The sequence below is a fragment of the Cyprinus carpio genome, chromosome B4 (assembly GCF_018340385.1).
Source record: "Cyprinus carpio isolate SPL01 chromosome B4, ASM1834038v1, whole genome shotgun sequence".
In the NCBI taxonomy this organism is placed as follows: domain Eukaryota; kingdom Metazoa; phylum Chordata; class Actinopteri; order Cypriniformes; family Cyprinidae; genus Cyprinus; species Cyprinus carpio.
The window spans coordinates 30,389,616-30,406,991 of record NC_056600.1 but is presented as its reverse complement, the minus strand read 5'-3'; the positions used below and the strand labels follow the sequence as shown (position 1 = coordinate 30,406,991).

At 39.8% G+C, this 17,376-nt stretch overlaps 1 protein-coding gene across 1 annotated transcript; it reads left to right on the top strand.

The window, feature by feature from the left end:
- The first annotated feature begins 510 nt into the window (after window positions 1-510).
- LOC109094116 (gastrula zinc finger protein XlCGF26.1-like) lies at window positions 511-16,912 on the top strand. The gene is made up of 3 exons (XM_042722500.1): window positions 511-595; window positions 1,172-1,453; window positions 14,214-16,912. Exons 1-3 carry the CDS (start codon window positions 526-528, stop codon window positions 15,479-15,481), a joined length of 1,620 nt encoding a protein of 539 aa, XP_042578434.1. The 5' UTR covers window positions 511-525; the 3' UTR covers window positions 15,482-16,912.
- The last annotated feature ends 464 nt before the right edge of the window (window positions 16,913-17,376 follow it).

The window sequence follows — 17,376 nt, the reverse complement described above, 5'->3', positions numbered from 1 at the left end:
GATCTCTCTGAGAGCTATAAGCCCCTGTGAAGCACACTCAGAAGACCCTGAACTGGCCACATCTGGACATCTAAAAGTGTCCTTGCCTTGGTGTGAGGGATCCCTTCATGAGAGCAACACCAAAGACCGTAGACATGGTCTGAGCAACACCAATATAGTGCTTCGCTGGCAAATAAATCGCCAGGCTGTTCTCAAAGATGAGGGAAATAACTATTAAAAACTAATGCCATCAGCACTAATGTAATTCACAGCAAGAACAATGTGATGACTAGATTAATGAAGAGTAGATTACTGTAGTCTGTGTGCACCGATATCAAGCCCCCTTTCACCCAAGTTTTTAGTTATTTTAAATCTTTTATAATATGAAGATCAAGAAACCAGAATTTAGCTTGCATTTAGATATAAACCAGAAGCTTTTGAAAAAAAAATATGGTATTGATAGCTCTGGGAATCTGTGATTTATCCTTTGAATCAATCCTTTATTTTATCATTTGAAGGTTTTTTTAGCGTCTGAGCGGGACTTTTATGTTGGTGAGGCGGCGTGACGTCATAAGGCTGCGCCGCGCTCCTGCAGCTGAGATTCTGCTAAAGAAAGGTTTGTTTTAAATCCTTTAAATCAGTAAAGCCCGTTCAAACAGTTTTACAGAGAAATTACAAATGAATTATTTATTCACGTAACGTACTGATGCATGTAATAACTAATGAACATAGTTTTATGAGTGAAGTGAGTAAATAGAAGTAATGAACCGTTCTTGTGAGTAAACAGAGAAGCGTTTCGTTTTCTGTTCAGATCAGTTTTGTTCTTTTGAACTCGATCAAGGAGACCTGTAAAGTCTTGAACACTGATAACAATCAGAAATGTTTCTTCTGAGTGTGTTTGTGAGGCTGGGGAAGGCTTGGCTTTAATCTGAATCCTCTCTAATGACTTTAATCAAAGGCTGTTTTTGTAAACTAGGTTGTCTGTGAAATAAATGTATTATTTTGTAATATTATAATGTCATATTTTTAAATACTTTATTTTAGGTTTTTAGTAATGAAAATTTTGTTACATAGCAAAGTTTATTTTGTATAATAGCAGAAAATAGCAGAAAAACAAAGCAGCACAACAAACCTGGTGTTTGTTTTTTTCCCAGAGATCCGTCTGTTAATGATTCTGATCTCAAACACACAGAGAAACTCCTGCTGAAGCACACTGTTATAAAGATGGAGTTTATTAAAGAGGAGACTGAAGACGTGGAGATTGAAGAAACACTCAAACATGAAGATACTGACGAACACACAGAGATAGCGTTTATTAAGACTGAGGACATGAAGATTGAAGCAGCTTTCACACTCAGATATGAAGATCTGGAGGATAACCAAACAGAGATGGAGTTTATTAAAGAGGAGAGTGAAGACGTGAAGATTGAAGAAGATTTCAGAGTTGAACATGAAGACACTGAGACACAAACAGGTCAGTTTCATTCTCAAAGTCTTTCTGTGTCGTGCGTCTCTTTATCTGTTGTTTGTCTCACAACAGAATTAATGACAGCTTCTGCACACAAAGTTATTCAGTTTAAGTTCAATTCTAATCTGACTCCATTTTGTTATGATCTCGAATTTAGGTTGAAAGGCAAATTGATTGATTGTATGTCTCTAGTTATTACTGTTGTTATTCTGACATTTGATTATTCTAGTTGACTCTTTACTGTATATTTACTCACTCATAGGAAACTCAGGGTGTATCACGCCGGCCGATGTACATGTACCCCACGATCACAAACTCTCCAGTCTGAGCATTAGTCAGAGGTTATGACTAACTATTTAATAGACCGCCTCATGCTTGTCATTCTTTAAATAGTGGTTCTGTTTAGTCCCCTACAGTCACCTATGTAACAACTTAGTTAAAGATCAAAACAATAACCAGAGGTTATGGCTAGCACTGTGAGATAATTGTGTTTTACCTAGCCCCCTATAATTAATCTAATTATATAACAACTTGAATAAAGTGAGACAATACCCAGAGGTTATGGCTAGTACTATGAAATATGCCCAAACCATGCTAATACTCCAGTAGTATTTTGTCTAGCCCCCCATAGTTAATGCAACTGCATAACAACTTAACTAAAGTCAAGCAGTTAGTCAGAAATCTATAATCTCACCTGATGTGCCTCGTGCTCCATCTAGCCTGAGATTTAGTATGTACTAACCCTGGACACAGATTTGCAGTAACATACGCCTTCACTTAATCTACTTGAGAAAATAATTTCAGAGTCAGAATAAATCAAATATAAGAAATTATTATCAGTCAGGTAAATATTATGCCAATTACATAGCCAATTCAGAGATATCAAATCAATACAAGACATCAAATTCTCAAAGATGAATCTAAGAGTAAAAGATGTATACCTGACTTCAGGAAAATACACAACACCAAGACAAAACATCCCCCAAATGGAGGCATCTACAAACAATTGGAATTTGCATTAAGCCAGGTCCCAGACCGGGGTAGTTTACACCTCAATGGGAACAGAAGGTAATTTACACGGAAGACCCTGGGAAAGGGCACTCCAATTACAGTGAGCAAAACATCTCTTAACTCTTAGGATCTGTACTGTCTTTTAGTCTACTTTTGTAAGATTGAGACCATTGTACCACTCGTCCTGGGACTATTCAAATGATACCGAACACGACTGTAAATATTACTTGCATTCATGTAGAGCGTAATACTATTGACCGTTCTGAGTGAGCTGGGTGAAGGGACGGAAGGGGATGAGGAGGAACCAGTGCATATGTGAGAGAGGCGTCTCGAAGATGCCCGTGTATGTTTGTATTAACTGTTTCTCAGGAGATCAAAGTGTCTGAGGGTCTTTCATCCTTACATGACGTTGCTAAAAAGAACATTATTTTGTGTATTCGTATAATGAAATGTGTTTATGTGGTTTAAGCTTCAAAAAACACATTATTTTCCACATACTGTACATTATTGTTTCTAATAATTTAAATCAATTAATGTTTCTGTATTCAACATTTTATATTTAAAACATTAATCTCCACATGAATTTATGGATTTAATTACACTCATGCCACCTCTGAGCCTCATTAAATGTCTGACAATTTACCTACAAGACACTTTTGTGTTATTCTGTGCCACCTCTGTAGTACAAATACATTTTTTATTAATACTAATTTCATATGATTGGTAACTTATCTGTCTTATTCTACTTACTATATTGTTTTAAATAGAAATTTTAATTAGCTTTTAAACGTACATTTTTGAATTTGACAGATGAAAATGATGCCATTGCAAAGGTAAAAAGAAAATGCCCCTGTAAATCACTTAAATCAAAGATCACCTCGTATTAGGAAGGCGTATTTTTTGATCAGAATTAATTATTGATTAGAAGGTGCTCCTAAATTGTTTTAATTAGGAGGAGAAGCGCTTCTAATTACAAGAAGAAAAAAGCTGGGTGTGTGACGGGTATGGATGTGGTTTGGGGTTTGGCTGAGGAAAAATTTTCAGTCAAAATATATATTTTTTGCTTTAACCCCTGATCTCCTTTTTGGTCTTTCTCTTCTTCTCCTGCCCGGTGGCTCCATCCTCCGCACTCTTCTCCCAACATACCCTGCATCCCTTCTCTGCACATGCCCAAACCATCCTCTCTCACTTTGTCTACAAACTGTTCTACCTGCGCTGTCCTTCTAATATGCTCATTTCTGATCCTTCCATCCTTGTCACTCCCAAAGAAAATCACAGCATCTTTAACTCTGCCACCTCCAGCTCCTTCTCCTGTCTTTTTGTCAGTGCCACCACCTCCAAGCAATACAACAAAGCTGGTCTTACTGCCGTCTTTTAAACTTTACCTTTCACTCTTGCAGGTATTCTTCTGAGGCAGCTGTGGCCTAATGGTTAGCGAATTGGACTTGTAACCCGAAGGTCGCAGGTTCGAGTCTCGGTGCTGGCAGGAGTTGTAGGTGGGAGGGAGTGAATGAATAGCGCTCTCTTCCTCCCTCAATACCCATAGCTGAAGTGCCCTTGAGCAAGGCACTGAACCCCCAGTTGCTCCCTGTGCGCTGGATATATAGCTGCCCACTGCTCCAGGTGTGTGTTCACGGTGTGTTCACTTCTCACTGCTGTGTTTGTGCACTTGGATGGATTAAATGCAGAGCACCAATTCCTCATTCCACCAACAAGCCTCTTCGTCTTCCTTCCTCTGTCCAGATGTCATACCTGTCTCACCTCCTCCCTGAAATTCACGCAACAGTCTTCCTCCTCTAAGTTCCACCATTTTAACCTTGGTTCAGTCCTCACTCTCTTCCTCCTCTTCACCTCTAAAGTCATCCTACAAACCACCATCCGATGATGTTTAGCTACACAATTCCCTGCCACCACCTTACAGTCTTTGACCTCCTCCAGGTTGCATCTCCTGCAAAGGTCATAGTCCACCGGTGGGCACCTTCCTTCACACTTATACATCACTCTGTGCTCCTCCTTCTTCTTAAAATATGTATTTAATACTGCCATTTTCATTCTTTTTGCAAAATCTACCAACATCTGCCTGTCAACATTCCTTTCCTTTACACTGTACCTACCCATCTCCTTCTCCAACATGTCCATTGAAGTCCGCTCCAATCACCACTCTTTCTTCTTTGGGTACCTTCACCACCTTATCCAACTTACTCCAAAAATTTTCTCTCCATCTCACACCCCACTTGCGGGGCATATGCACTGATGACATTTATCATCACTCCTTCATTTTCCAGCTTTACACTCATCATTCTGTCAGACACTCTCTTCACCTCCAATTCATCTCTCGTTTGGCTCTCAACGAAGGCGGTCACATTTTCTCTCCCTCTCCTCCCCGTTACCTTCCCTGCTTTGCTTCTCTCGTCTCGTCTATTGTCTTATACTTTGAGAGACTCTCTCTGCACTGCTCTCCAAACTGAAACTGGAATCATGGATTTGATCAATTGGTCTCTCAACGCAATTGACACCATCTTTTCGACGAGAAGCTTGGGTTCGGGGGAACCTGACTGTCCTGCCAGAACGTTCGCAGCCGGCTACACGATGGATGCGTGGGAGAGGTGGCGGGTCGTGTGTCTGGCGGCTCTTTCCGTGGAGGATACTGAAGATATCTACCTATTCGGAACCATGATAACAGGTCTTCTGCTGATTGGATTAGGCATTGCCCTGGTTTATCGAAGAATTCAGAAAACAGGAACAGCTGTCCAAAGCCTCACAGGGCTGTCCATCATGATTGGAGCAGTGGGCAGAGCGGTCAGCACTGAGACTCTTAACCGCAATATGGATAACATCACGGAGAAGCTCACGGCTTTGCAAAGGCAATGGATCGATTTGGAGACCAGAATGGACTAAGAGAGTAGTCGTGTAAATTGTAATGCGGCTACTCGCCCCAAGACCAAACAACCCTAATCTTATCTACTTTCGGCTCCCCTCAACCAGCACTGGCCTCAGCCAAGGCCGCTGTTGGAACAACAACTCCCCCGGAAGAGCACTGCAGTGAGACGCTCTTGCGTTCCTCCCCCACTCCACAGATACCTGCTGATTGTTGACTCTGTCTGGGACCTGATCAAGGTTGTCTCCATGGCAACTTGCTGTGTATCGCTATCACAATCCTGCGGACTGAGGCACCGAGATTTGATGCCAGGAGTAGCAACTCTCCAGGCCTACATAAAAGAACTTTAACATACATACACACACACACATATACAGATATGCATTCAACCCTCCACCCCACATCCCTCGCCTTCACCGCTTTGTACTGCCAGTCTGACAAGCGGGTCTGTGACCAGCGCCGAGAATGGCTGCAGGACCGGATGGCTGCTTGCCTGCGCTGGATTACCTCGACACCCCTCTTCCCCTCCCCTGTTGCAAAGTCGTGTGTTTATTTTGTATTGATTATGTGCTTTTGTTGCTGAGGTGTTTTTCCTGTTCTCACACTGTACTCCCAAAGGAGCATAGTCTGGGGGTTATTTTTTTTCTCCTCCCCTCCCTCATGCTATGCTGTATTTCTTCCTCAATTCCCTGTCTTCCTGTCCTGTCTACCCCCTTGTCATATTGTATGTATGTTGTGTATATGTATGTATGTATGTATGTATGTATGGACAGGTTGATGGCTAATTTCGCTGGTACTTGTGACTAGTGACAATAAAGGGCTACTACTACTACTATACTATACTACTATACACTATTAACATACTCTTCCTTCAGAATTATCTCTGTGCCATTTCTCTTTCCATCCACACCATGGTAGAACAGTTTGAATACACCTCCGATTCTCCTGGCCTTACTCCCCTTCCACTTTGTCTCTTGCACACACAGTATGCCAACTTTTCTCTGTTCCATCATATCAGCCAGTTCTCTCCCTTTACCAGTCATAGTGCCAATATTCAATGTTCCAACTCTCACCTCCACACTCTTACATTTCTTCTTTTCTCGATGTCTCTGGACACACTTTCCTCCTCTCCTTCTCCTCTTTTGACCACCAGTAGCATAGTTTCCACCAGTACCCTGCTGGCTAGCAGTACCTGTGGCGGTCGTTGTTAACCTGGGCCTCGACCGATCCGGTATGGAAATCTGGTTTATGATCCACATGTTTAATTTGGCACAGGTTTTATGCCGGATGCCCTTCCTGACGCAACTGTCCCAATTTGTCTGGGCTTGGGACCAGCACTGAGAGTGTACTGGCTTGTGCAACCCCAATGGCTGTGTTACATTTATGCAGCTATTAATATTTTTAAATGAAAATTAATTGAGGTGTTTGATATCATATTTCGTCTTATTTTAAATACAGTGAGAAAAATTGCAATAGTCAAGGCGAGCTGTCTGACATTATCAAGTACGCTGCTTTTTGTGGAATTACCGGACTTCGGCGTCGCGTCCACTGGAGTTCACACTCCTGTGTCGAACTTGCAAAGTCTGAAATTTCATTTGCTAAAACTATTGTCATTCATAATATACACAGTAACTCAAATTCTTCTCAACAACCCATCAAAAAAAATATGGTATTAAAAAAAAAATGTTTTTTAAATATAGTCCTACAGTCTACTTCGAGTAATAGTATTAGTAATACAGTTTGTTTAGACACAGCAACTCAAAGGTCTTCATAAAAACAAGTAAAATGTACTTCATGGAGTAATTATAATTCTGATAATAATCATTTTTAAAATATTATTTTTAAGGATTATCATCATAAAGTTTTTATACATTCTAATTAAAACATTAACCTTGCCAAAAAGTCTATAAACTCCTGACCATAAAATAAGTCACAAAAAAGGTCGCCAAGAAAAAAATCTTTCATATTTACATTACATTTACATTTAGTCATTTAGCAGACGCTTTTATCCAAGGCGACTTACAAATGAGGACAATGGAAGCAATCAAAAACAACAAAAGAGCAATGATATATAAGTGCTATAACAAGTCTCAGTTAGCCTAAACACAGTATACGTAGCAAGGGCTTTTAAATAATATAATAAATAAAAAAGAAAACAGATAGAATAGAAAAAGAATAGAGCAAGCTAGTGTTAGAGGTCTTTTTTTATAATTGTATAATAAATGAAAAGAAAATAGATAGAATACAAAAAGATTAAAAAGGTAGTTAGATTTTTTTTTTTTTTAAATATAATTAGAATAGTGAGTGAAAAAGTTAGAGGATCAAATAAAGATGGAAGAGATGTGTTTTAAGCCGATTGTTAAAGATGGCTAAGGACTCAGCTGCTCGGATTGAGTTGGGCAGGTCATTCCGCCAGGAGGGAACATTTAATTTAAAAGTCCGTAAAAGTGACTTTGTGCTTCTTTGGGATGGCACAATCAAGCGATGTTCACTTGCAGAACGCAAGCTTCTAGAGGGCACATAAGTCTGAAGTAATGAATTTAGGTAAAGGGGTGCAGAGCCAGTGGTGGTTTTGTATGCAAACATCAATGCCTTGATTTTTATGCGAGCAGCTATTGGTAGCCAGTGCAAATTGATAAACAGAGGTGTGACGTGTATTCTTTTCGGCTGATTAAAAATTAATCTTGCTGCCGCGTTCTGGATTAATTGTAAAGGCTTGATAGAACTGGCTGGAAGACCTGCCAAGAGAGCGTTGCAATAGTCTAGCTTGGACAGAACAAGAGCTTGAACAAGGAGTTGTGCAGCATGTTCGGAAAGAAAGGGCCTGATCTTCTTAATGTTGAATAAAGCAAATCTGCAGGAACGGACAGTTTTAGCAATGTGGTCTGAGAAAGTTAGCTGATCAATCAATCATAACTCCAAGGTTTCTGGCTGTTTTTGAAGGAGTTATGGTTGATGTGCCTAACTTGATGGTGAAATTGTGATGAAAACGATGGGTTTGTTGGAACCACAAGCAGTTCTGTCTTGGCAAGGTTGAGTTGAAGGTGATGGTCCTTCATCCAGCAAGAAATGTCTGTTAGACAAGCTGAGATGCGAGCAGCTACCGATGGATCATCAGGATGGAATGAGAGGTAGAGTTGAGTGTCATCAGCATAGCAATGGTATGAAAAGCCATGTTTCTGAATGACAGAACCTAATGATGCCATGTAGACAGAGAAGAGAAGTGGTCCAAGAACTGAGCCCTGAGGCACCCCAGTAGTTAGATGTTGCGACTTGGACACCTCACCTCTCCAAGATACTTTGAAGGACCTATCTGAGTGGTAAGACTCAAACCACTGGAGTGCGGTTCCTGAGATGCCCTTTGTCAGTAGTGTTGACAGGAGGATCTGGTGATTAACCGTGTCAAAAGCAGCAGATAGATCAAGCAAGATAAGTATTGAAGATTTGGATTCCGCTCTTGCCAGTCTTAGGGCTTCAACAACTGAGAGCAAGGCAGTCTCAGTTGAATGTCCACTTCTGAAGCCAGATTGGTTGCTGTCAAGGAGGTTGTTCTGGTTGTTAAGGAGTGGAGTTATACGAGCCTGTCTAAATGATGAGGGGAAAACACACCTGTATGAAGGGATGTGTTAATGATGTGAGTGAGTGCAGGTACAACTGCAGGAGAAATGGCTTGAAGGAGATGAGATGGAATAGGATCAAGCGGACAAGTATTAGGATGATTAGAAAGGATGAGTTTGGAGACTTCTGCCTCAGAGAGTGAAGAGAAGGATGTGAATGAGTGTATGTTTGTTTGTGAGATGTGCTTGATGGATTGTGGTGTGGAAAATTGTGCACTGATGTTTTTAATTTTATTAATGAAAAACGTGGCAAAGTTGTCAGCAATTAGAGATGAAGCAGGTTGTTATTGTTGTAATTGTTAATTTTGTTATGGTAGTATGTATTTTTAGCAGTGGAGACCTTAGCAGAAAAGGAAGAGAGGAGTGACTGATACACATTAAGGTCAGTAGTATTTTTGGATTTGCACCACAACCTTTCAGCAGCTCTAAGCTTAGAACGGTGTTCGCGTAGAACATCAGATAACCAAGGGGATGAAGGGGGTGGTATGGGCTGGCCTGGAAGACAAGGGGCAAACAGTGTCTAAACAAGATGTAAGAGTGGAGCAGAAAGTATCAGTAGCACTGTTAGCATCAAAAGATGCTAACAGTTTAGGGGAAGGAAGCGAAGATGAAACCATTGCAGATAGCCGGGAGGGTGAGAGTGAGCGTAGGTTACGTCGAAAGATGTGGAGGGGTAAATGATGTGTCAGGAACCATCTTGAGGTTAAGAGTGAGGAGGAAGTGATCCAAGGTGTGCAGTGGATTAACCAGTACATGATCAGTGGAGCAGTGTCGTGTGTAAATAAGGTCCAGTTGGTTGCCTGATTTGTGAGTAGCAGTAGTTGACACTCGGTTGAGATCAAAAGAGGCAAGCAGAGTGCGGAAGTCAACAGATAGAGGTTTATCTAGGTGGATTTTGAAATCTCCAAGCATAACTAGGGGAGTACCATCCTCAGGAAAGGTTGAGAGCAGCACATCTAATTCATCCAAAAAGATACCTAGTGGTCCTGGGGGTCGATAGACAACTACAAAATGTATTTTAAGAGGGTAGGTAACAGTAACGGAATGAGATTCAAAGGAACTGTTGATACCCAAAGATGGTAAAGGATTAAATTTCCAATCATTAGAGATGAGCAGACCAGTCCTCCACCTCTTCCAGTCAAACCGGGGGAGTGGGAAAATGATAAATTATTGGAGAGAGCTGCAGGTGTAGCAGTGTCCTCTGGTTTGATCCAGGTCTCTGTCAGGGCCATGAGATTAAGCTTTGAATGACTAATAATAGAAGTAATGAAATCGGCTTTGTTTACAACAGACTGGCAATTCCAGAGACCAATAGAAAAAGATAGTGTATTAGCAGACATAGGTAGAGTGTGCAGGTTGTTAGGATTGCGCTGCCTACATTGTGTGATGCGTGGTTTGCGAGTGGTAGTGATAGTAGGGATCTGGAAACACATAGTAAGAATTAGTTATACAAACTGAAACAGAAGTGAAACAAGTAGAAGGAAAAAGGATTAATCAAAACAATACTTATATCCCTTGCCGGTGTCCCTGCGCGGTGGAGTCGATGGTCTTTACACTCTTCGTTTTTCTAACGAGGAGGGCTTAACAGGAGGGCTGCTGCTGTTTACTAATCTTTTTTGTATACCCGTCAGACAAAACGGAAATTGAATTCAGCTGAACACACTTTACTGTTTATCACAACAAAGGTCTAAGCAAGCGCACGAGACTGACAACGTATGCAATAGAGTACGAGACCAAACGCAGCACGTCTCAACACAGTAAACAAACAAGCGTTTCCTAGCAACGACAAATGCGCTAACACTAATGAGACAAGAAATAAATACACTTACGATCTGCTTTTAACTTCCGCTGATTTAACTGCTTCTCTCAAAGGGTATTTCTGTACACTGTCTTTTGCTAGCGCTTGAACACACTTTACTGTTTATCACAACAAAGGTCTAAGCAAGTGCACGACACTGACAACGTATGCGATAGAGTACGAGACCAAACGCAGCACCTTTCATATACTGTGAATATACCAGAATCTTAAAATAAACTGTGATAAAGAAGTTTTCCTCATACCACCCAACATTACATTCAGTGAAATAGACGATGTTCATATAAAGCTAAAGAAAAGTACCACGCAAGACAAATAACTTTTTTTTTATTGGCACAATAAAACTCTCAGCTTTTGATGGGCTACAAAATCACAACTGTTTTGCTGCAGCGGAGACTAGAAAAACATTGTACTAAAATGTATTTGATATAACACATACTCAAATTTTGGCAAATGAATTAATTCATGGCAAATTGGGAAAATAATTGGTTCTTTAGCTTTCCAGTACAATTTCTTTTAGCCACTCTGATCTCCTTTTCCAGTGTGTATTTGGCATGTTATACAAGAATCTGTCCCCTTTCCTGCAAGCATCTTCTTTGGCCTGACGGAGCTGTCTGAGTTTTTGAGAAACGGCAAACGAAACGAAAGCGAAACTAAACCGCGATAACTTTCAGCTGTGCAGCGTGGATCGTTTATCAGCTTGGACCCCAAAGCAAACAAACTTGTCCGAGCTCAGAACAGCTTTACTCGGGAGCCAAAGTTGATTTCGCGACACTGTTACTGCACAGATGCAGCAGTGCTGCGAGATCCAGTGAGAAGCGTTTGAATTCACCACACATTGACAAGGTTGCTGCGAGATTTCATGAGAAAAATCATTCAAATTCTGCACAGAAATCTGTGTCATGAACAGCGCTGACATACATCAGGAAACCAGAAGCGATAACGTTAACTGTAACCATGGTGTTCTGGTAGAAATAGACGAATGCATTACATCATTCATTTCAGGGTTTGTACAACCTTTTGAGAGAGAAATTCAAGCACTTTTCAGTGACTTTCAAGCATTTCACACAATTTTTTTAAGCACTTTAAAGCTCTAAAATGATCCAGTTTTAATGTTATTTTTAATGGGATGAGCAAAATATACTTTGTGGTAAACAAAAACACTTGTGTAAAATTTAAAAAATACATCAAATCACAATTATAACCAGTAGACAGCAGCAGAGGAGCACTTATTGGCTTATTAGTCATTCATTTCTACTTTTTCTCTATATTTTGAAATCATAAAATCACTATAAAATATTAAATCATTAAGAAATCAGATTTTGTCATAATTTTATACCTTTTTTGTGTAAGAAATAAAAGTCACAAACTTTTCTTCAATTTGCTACTAAATCACACATAATCACTGAAGTTGGTCAGTTCTGTATGCTAGAAGAATAATGGTACATTTAATAAGAGTGGAATATATACATTTTCTGTATATAAAAAGTAGATTTTGCACCTGTTACTGTTGTTAATAAAAGTAAATTGTGCATGCATCTTTACTCATGCTTAGTGCTTTACTGTCAAATCTGTATAAACAATAAGCAAAAGAAAAATAAACAACAAATGAACATGAAATTTTATTAGTAACTGCACTTATTAATGCAATCCCCCACACCACCCCCAGCGCTACCAAATCTACTCCTGGTGCCACCATCTGTAGAACTTAGTGGCGCTGGTGCCACTGCTCTCAAATGTTACTCTGGAGCCTTGCCTCACATAAACTGATATAAGATGTCACAGTCTCGGTGAGTTCGTCCAGATCGGTGGCAGCACTCCAATCAGTGAGGTCAAAACAAGCTTGTAAATCCTGCTTGCTTCATTAGTCCATCTTTTTACAGTCCTTAATACCGGTTTAGCTGATTTCAGTTTCTGCCTGTAGGTCAGTATAAGATGAACCAAACAGTGATCAGAGAGTCCTAAAGCTGCTCGTGGAACAGAGTGATATGCATCCTTTATTGTGGTGTAACAGTGATCCAATATATTACTGTCTCTGGTGGGACATGTGATGTGCTGTCTGTATCTTGGCAGTTGACGGGAGAGATTGGGTTTATTAAAGTCCCCAAGAATGATTAAAACGGAGTCCGGGTGTTGTTGTTCTGTCTCCGTGATCTGATCAGCGAGTTTCTGTAAAGCTGAGTTTATGTAAACACTCACCAGAATGAACGAGCAAAACTCCCGCGGCGAATAGAACGGCTTGCAGTTAACAAAGAGCACTTCTAGATTGGGACAACACATCTTCTGTACAGCACTTTTCGTTGATGTAAAAACATGTTCCGCCACTGCACGATGATTGATTTTGCATCGCGATCCGCTCTAAACAGCTGAAAGGCCGCAAATGGAGCGCGCTGTCCGGAATGGTGTCATTTATGCAGGTTTTCGTGAAACACAGAGCAGCAGAGTGTGATAAATCCTTGTTTGTCCTGGAGAGCAGAAGAAGTTTGTCCGTTTTGTTGGGTAGAGAGCAGAGATTCGCCAGATGGATGCTAGGTAACGTCTGAGCTTCACAAGCACACCGGCTCTCTTCCCCCGTCTGCGCATCCTGACCCGTTTGAGCAGCGCCGCTGCACCACCAACTACAACGTTCAGCAATACGTCAGAATAATCGAAATACACTAGAAGATTTTGTCGTGTGTTCTGTCGAATGTTCAGAAGTTCATTCCTGGTAAAACTGATCATGTTTGAGAAACACTGGAGAGCCAAGCACTGAGGCGGCCGTGTGCAGCACCATCTTACTTTGATAATTCAAATGAAGTGGATTCATGAAGGAAAGTTCAAAGGAAGTGTTGAAGTTATAAGAGCATCGGAGGTTTTTTCATCTTTTGGAAATGAGGAGACCAGTAATGGGGGGGTAAGTTGTCTTTACACTCGTAGGTCTTCACACAAGGAGGGCTGATGCTTCTGCGCCAGTGAACAAACTCCACCTAAATACAGCGATAACTCACTTGAGTGAAAACCGCTGTCCACGCTTTCTAGCAAAGCCTATAGTTTCAGTTGTCTCGAAATCGCAAATAAATGTGGTACAGTTTGCCACTTAACCACAAATTTACAGTTAGCAAAAAGTATTTTAGTAAATTCAAACAACATGCAGCAATCAGCATAAGCTTTTAAATAAAATAAACTGTAAATGTATTAATCCTAATGACTAGCAGATATTTATTCTAAAGTACGGAAACAGAAAACTGGTATTAAGCAAAACACATGCTCTTGTTGTGTCTGCTGACAAATCGCTTTATTTGATATTTGTTGGCATTTGGGATGTGTCATGGAGAAAGCAAAGACTTAAGGACTTGAGGTTCTGAGATTACAGGTTACACTTTTTCAACATGTAGCATACATTTTCATGTCTTGCTTTGTGCCAATAAACTGGTCTTTACTTGTTTTTGTTTCTCTTCACCCTAGACCTGATGACACTGAAAGAGAAGAGTCGAGAACTGAATGAAACCGAAGAAAAAAGTCAGACTGAGAAATGTCATGATGTCACGGCTGAGGAAAAATCTTTTAGTTACTCTCAGACTCGTAAAAGAGAAACTAGAAAGCGTAAAGTCCAGACGAGAGTTCACACTAAAGAGAGACCGTTCACCTGTCAACGCTGTGGAAAGAGTTTCTGTCGAAAACAAACCCTTAGACGTCACTTGAAAACCCACAAACGCAAACCTTTTACCTGCAAACGGTGTGGGAAGGGTTTCAAACTAAAAAGTTTTCTTAAGACTCACATGAGAGTTCACTTCGTTGAAAAGCTGTTCATATGCTTTCAGTGTGGAAAGAGTTTCAGTCAAAAAGAGAGTCTTAATGGCCACATGAGAATTCACACTGTAGAAGGCTCTTTCACCTGCAAACTGTGTGGAAAGAGTTTCAAACATAAAAGAAGCCTTAAGTATCACATGAGTATTCACTCTGGAGTGGAGCCGTTCATATGCCCTCACTGTAAAAAGAGTTTTACACTGAAAAAGAAACTTGCAACCCATTTGAGGATTCACAACAGAGACAATCCTCACACCTGCAAACTTTGTGGGAAGAGTTGCACATCAAATGCTCATCTAATGTCTCACAATAGAGTTCACACCAGAGAGAAGCCTCACACCTGCGCACTGTGTGGGAAGGGATTCACACAAAATGGCCATCTGATGATTCACATGAGAGTTCACACCGGAGAGAAGCCTCACACCTGCGCACTGTGTGGGAAGAGTTTCAAACATAAAAGAAGTCTTAAGCATCACATGAGTATTCACTCAAGAGAGAAGTGTTTTAGATGTCATGTGTGTGAAACAAGTTTCACTGACAAGATTCACCTTAAGAATCATGTACAAAATCACATTGGGGAGAGGCCTTGCATGTGCCATCACTGTGGAAAAAGTTTCACAAACAAAGCATATCTTCAGTCTCACATAAGATGTCACACTGGAGAGAAGCCTTTCACCTGCCCTCAGTGTGGAAAGAGCTTCACGGTTAAAGGAAACCTTAAGATTCACATGAGAGTTCACACTGGAGAGAGGCCTTTCCCCTGCCCTCAGTGTGAAAAGAGTTTTAAAATGAAAGGGCACCTTAATGTTCACATGCGACTTCACACTGGAGAGAAGCCTTACAAGTGTCCTCAGTGTGACATGAGTTGCTCATATCACATAAGCCTGAAACAGCACTTGCAAACTCATTCTGGAAATAATTCCTAGTTTTCCATGTGACAAAAGGTTTAGAAATAATGCATTCGCTTTGGAGAAAGTTCAATTGTAATTGGTGTAATAAAAAAGTCAGACTTACAAATAAATGAATATTCATTCAATTGTGACCCTGTTTGTGTTCTTTGTAAAAAAAAGAAAAAAAAAAAGTACCCTTACAAAAAGTATGTTCAAAACCGCTATTAATATACTTATTTTCACATAAGAATAAAAAGTAATAGCCTCCCTTTAAAAAAATAAAATTTGTTGGTAAAATGAAGTTTTTGTTTTATCCAGCTGTATTTACTGTAGTATAAATAGCCACAAGCGGGGATCATCGGGGTCCAAGCACAACCCATTGGGCAATTGATGTTGAAAACACATCACAAAAAAATAGGTCAGATAAGCAAATCCAACTGATGTCAAAAACCTGAAAAGACATTGATTTGATGTAAATTTAACGTCAAACAAATTGGCCTACTTAAACATTAAACCAATTTCATTGTAGGATTAACTTCCTAATATCACCTAGTTACCACTGGAAGAATTTGCTGTCCAAAGGGAATTTAAAATGATGTTACAGCATCGTCATCAGCAGGGGCACTTTAATTATCCAGAGGCCGCTGGGCTACAGCATTATGGTAGCCCCCCCCCCAATTATAAATGTCAAATTTCGTTTTTGTCTTCTTATTGATATGCTAATTAACATTTTAAACACTTTTCTGCGTAAAATGTTAATGTAAGTGAATATACCTCTTTGCCAGATGGTGGCGCTTGTGGAACAGCAGAATTATAGCCTTTACATACAATAAATTATATGAAAAGAAAGTGCCATTAGAACTTTCCTGGCTGAAATGTGAGTTTACAGGTATGATTTAAACACCATAAATTACACAAAATATTCATTATTCATCATCAGTAGATTGAAACACAAGTTGGCATATATGTGAGCTATTTGGTGACTGCTAACTGCGTTTTTTTCATTTTGAAACATGCCATGCTCGTGTTTGATTAATTAAATCATAGCCGTTTAAAGTATAATGATCACATTTAAGCAATAAGGTTTCTGTTTTTCCATCCCCAGATTTAAAATTAAGACTTTGAAGCAGCACCTCTGATGGAACATAGTGACTGAATCTAAAACCTTCAGCTGACACACAGATTATATCTACACATTTGTAAATTACTGAAGTTGCACTGTATGACATTACAGAAAGTTGTCCGGTCCAGTTCCTTTCACATAGCAGCTGTGTTACATGTTAAGCTGCACATTATAGAGCCTGGTCTCCGACAGCTTATCAGAATTGCCGTCCCGGTAATTTAGATTTGATTAGATTAGATTAGATTCAACTTTATTGTCACTGCACATACAAGGTACAAGGCAACGAAATGCAGTTAGCATCTAACCAGAAGTGCAATAAGCAGTAAGTACAGAATATACAAGGTCCACAATATGTACAATAACTATACAGATAAGTATTATGGACATAATTTACAGATTTTAAATTTTAAATACTATCAGCATGATATACAGATAGGCAGAACTATGAACATAATTTACACTACTGCAATGGAAAGTAAAGTGCATAGAAATATTTCAGTGTGCAAATGGGTTATTCAGTAACCCAAATTAACCTTCTCAAATCATCAAGACTTGCCTAAAATAAAATCTATAGATATAAAACAGTTCAAGCATATAACAATGTTTAAACATTAAACCTAGTTATATATGCAGTATATCTATATGCAGGACATGGAGGCGCCAGCACGATCACTTGCATTTTTTCAGTGGATACGCCGTTATTTCAGCTCATAAAGGTAACAGTAGGTAATACAACATTCGTAACTGTAAAGGGTTTACTTTTATTTGTGTGCACTCACAATATCAACAAAACGTTGTGCTTTTATAA

What these genes read in the sequence shown, in the direction of transcription:
- LOC109094116 (XM_042722500.1), top strand. Translation starts at nt 526, where the DNA reads ATGTTGGTGAGGCGGCGTGACGTCATAAGGCTGCGCCGCGCTCCTGCA. An exon ending in TGAGATTCTGCTAAAGAAAG is followed by an intron (nt 596 to 1,171) that starts GTTTGTTTTAAA and finishes TCAAACACACAG; the next exon opens with AGAAACTCCTGCTGAAGCAC. An exon ending in AGACACTGAGACACAAACAG is followed by an intron (nt 1,454 to 14,213) that starts GTCAGTTTCATT and finishes TCTTCACCCTAG; the next exon opens with ACCTGATGACACTGAAAGAG.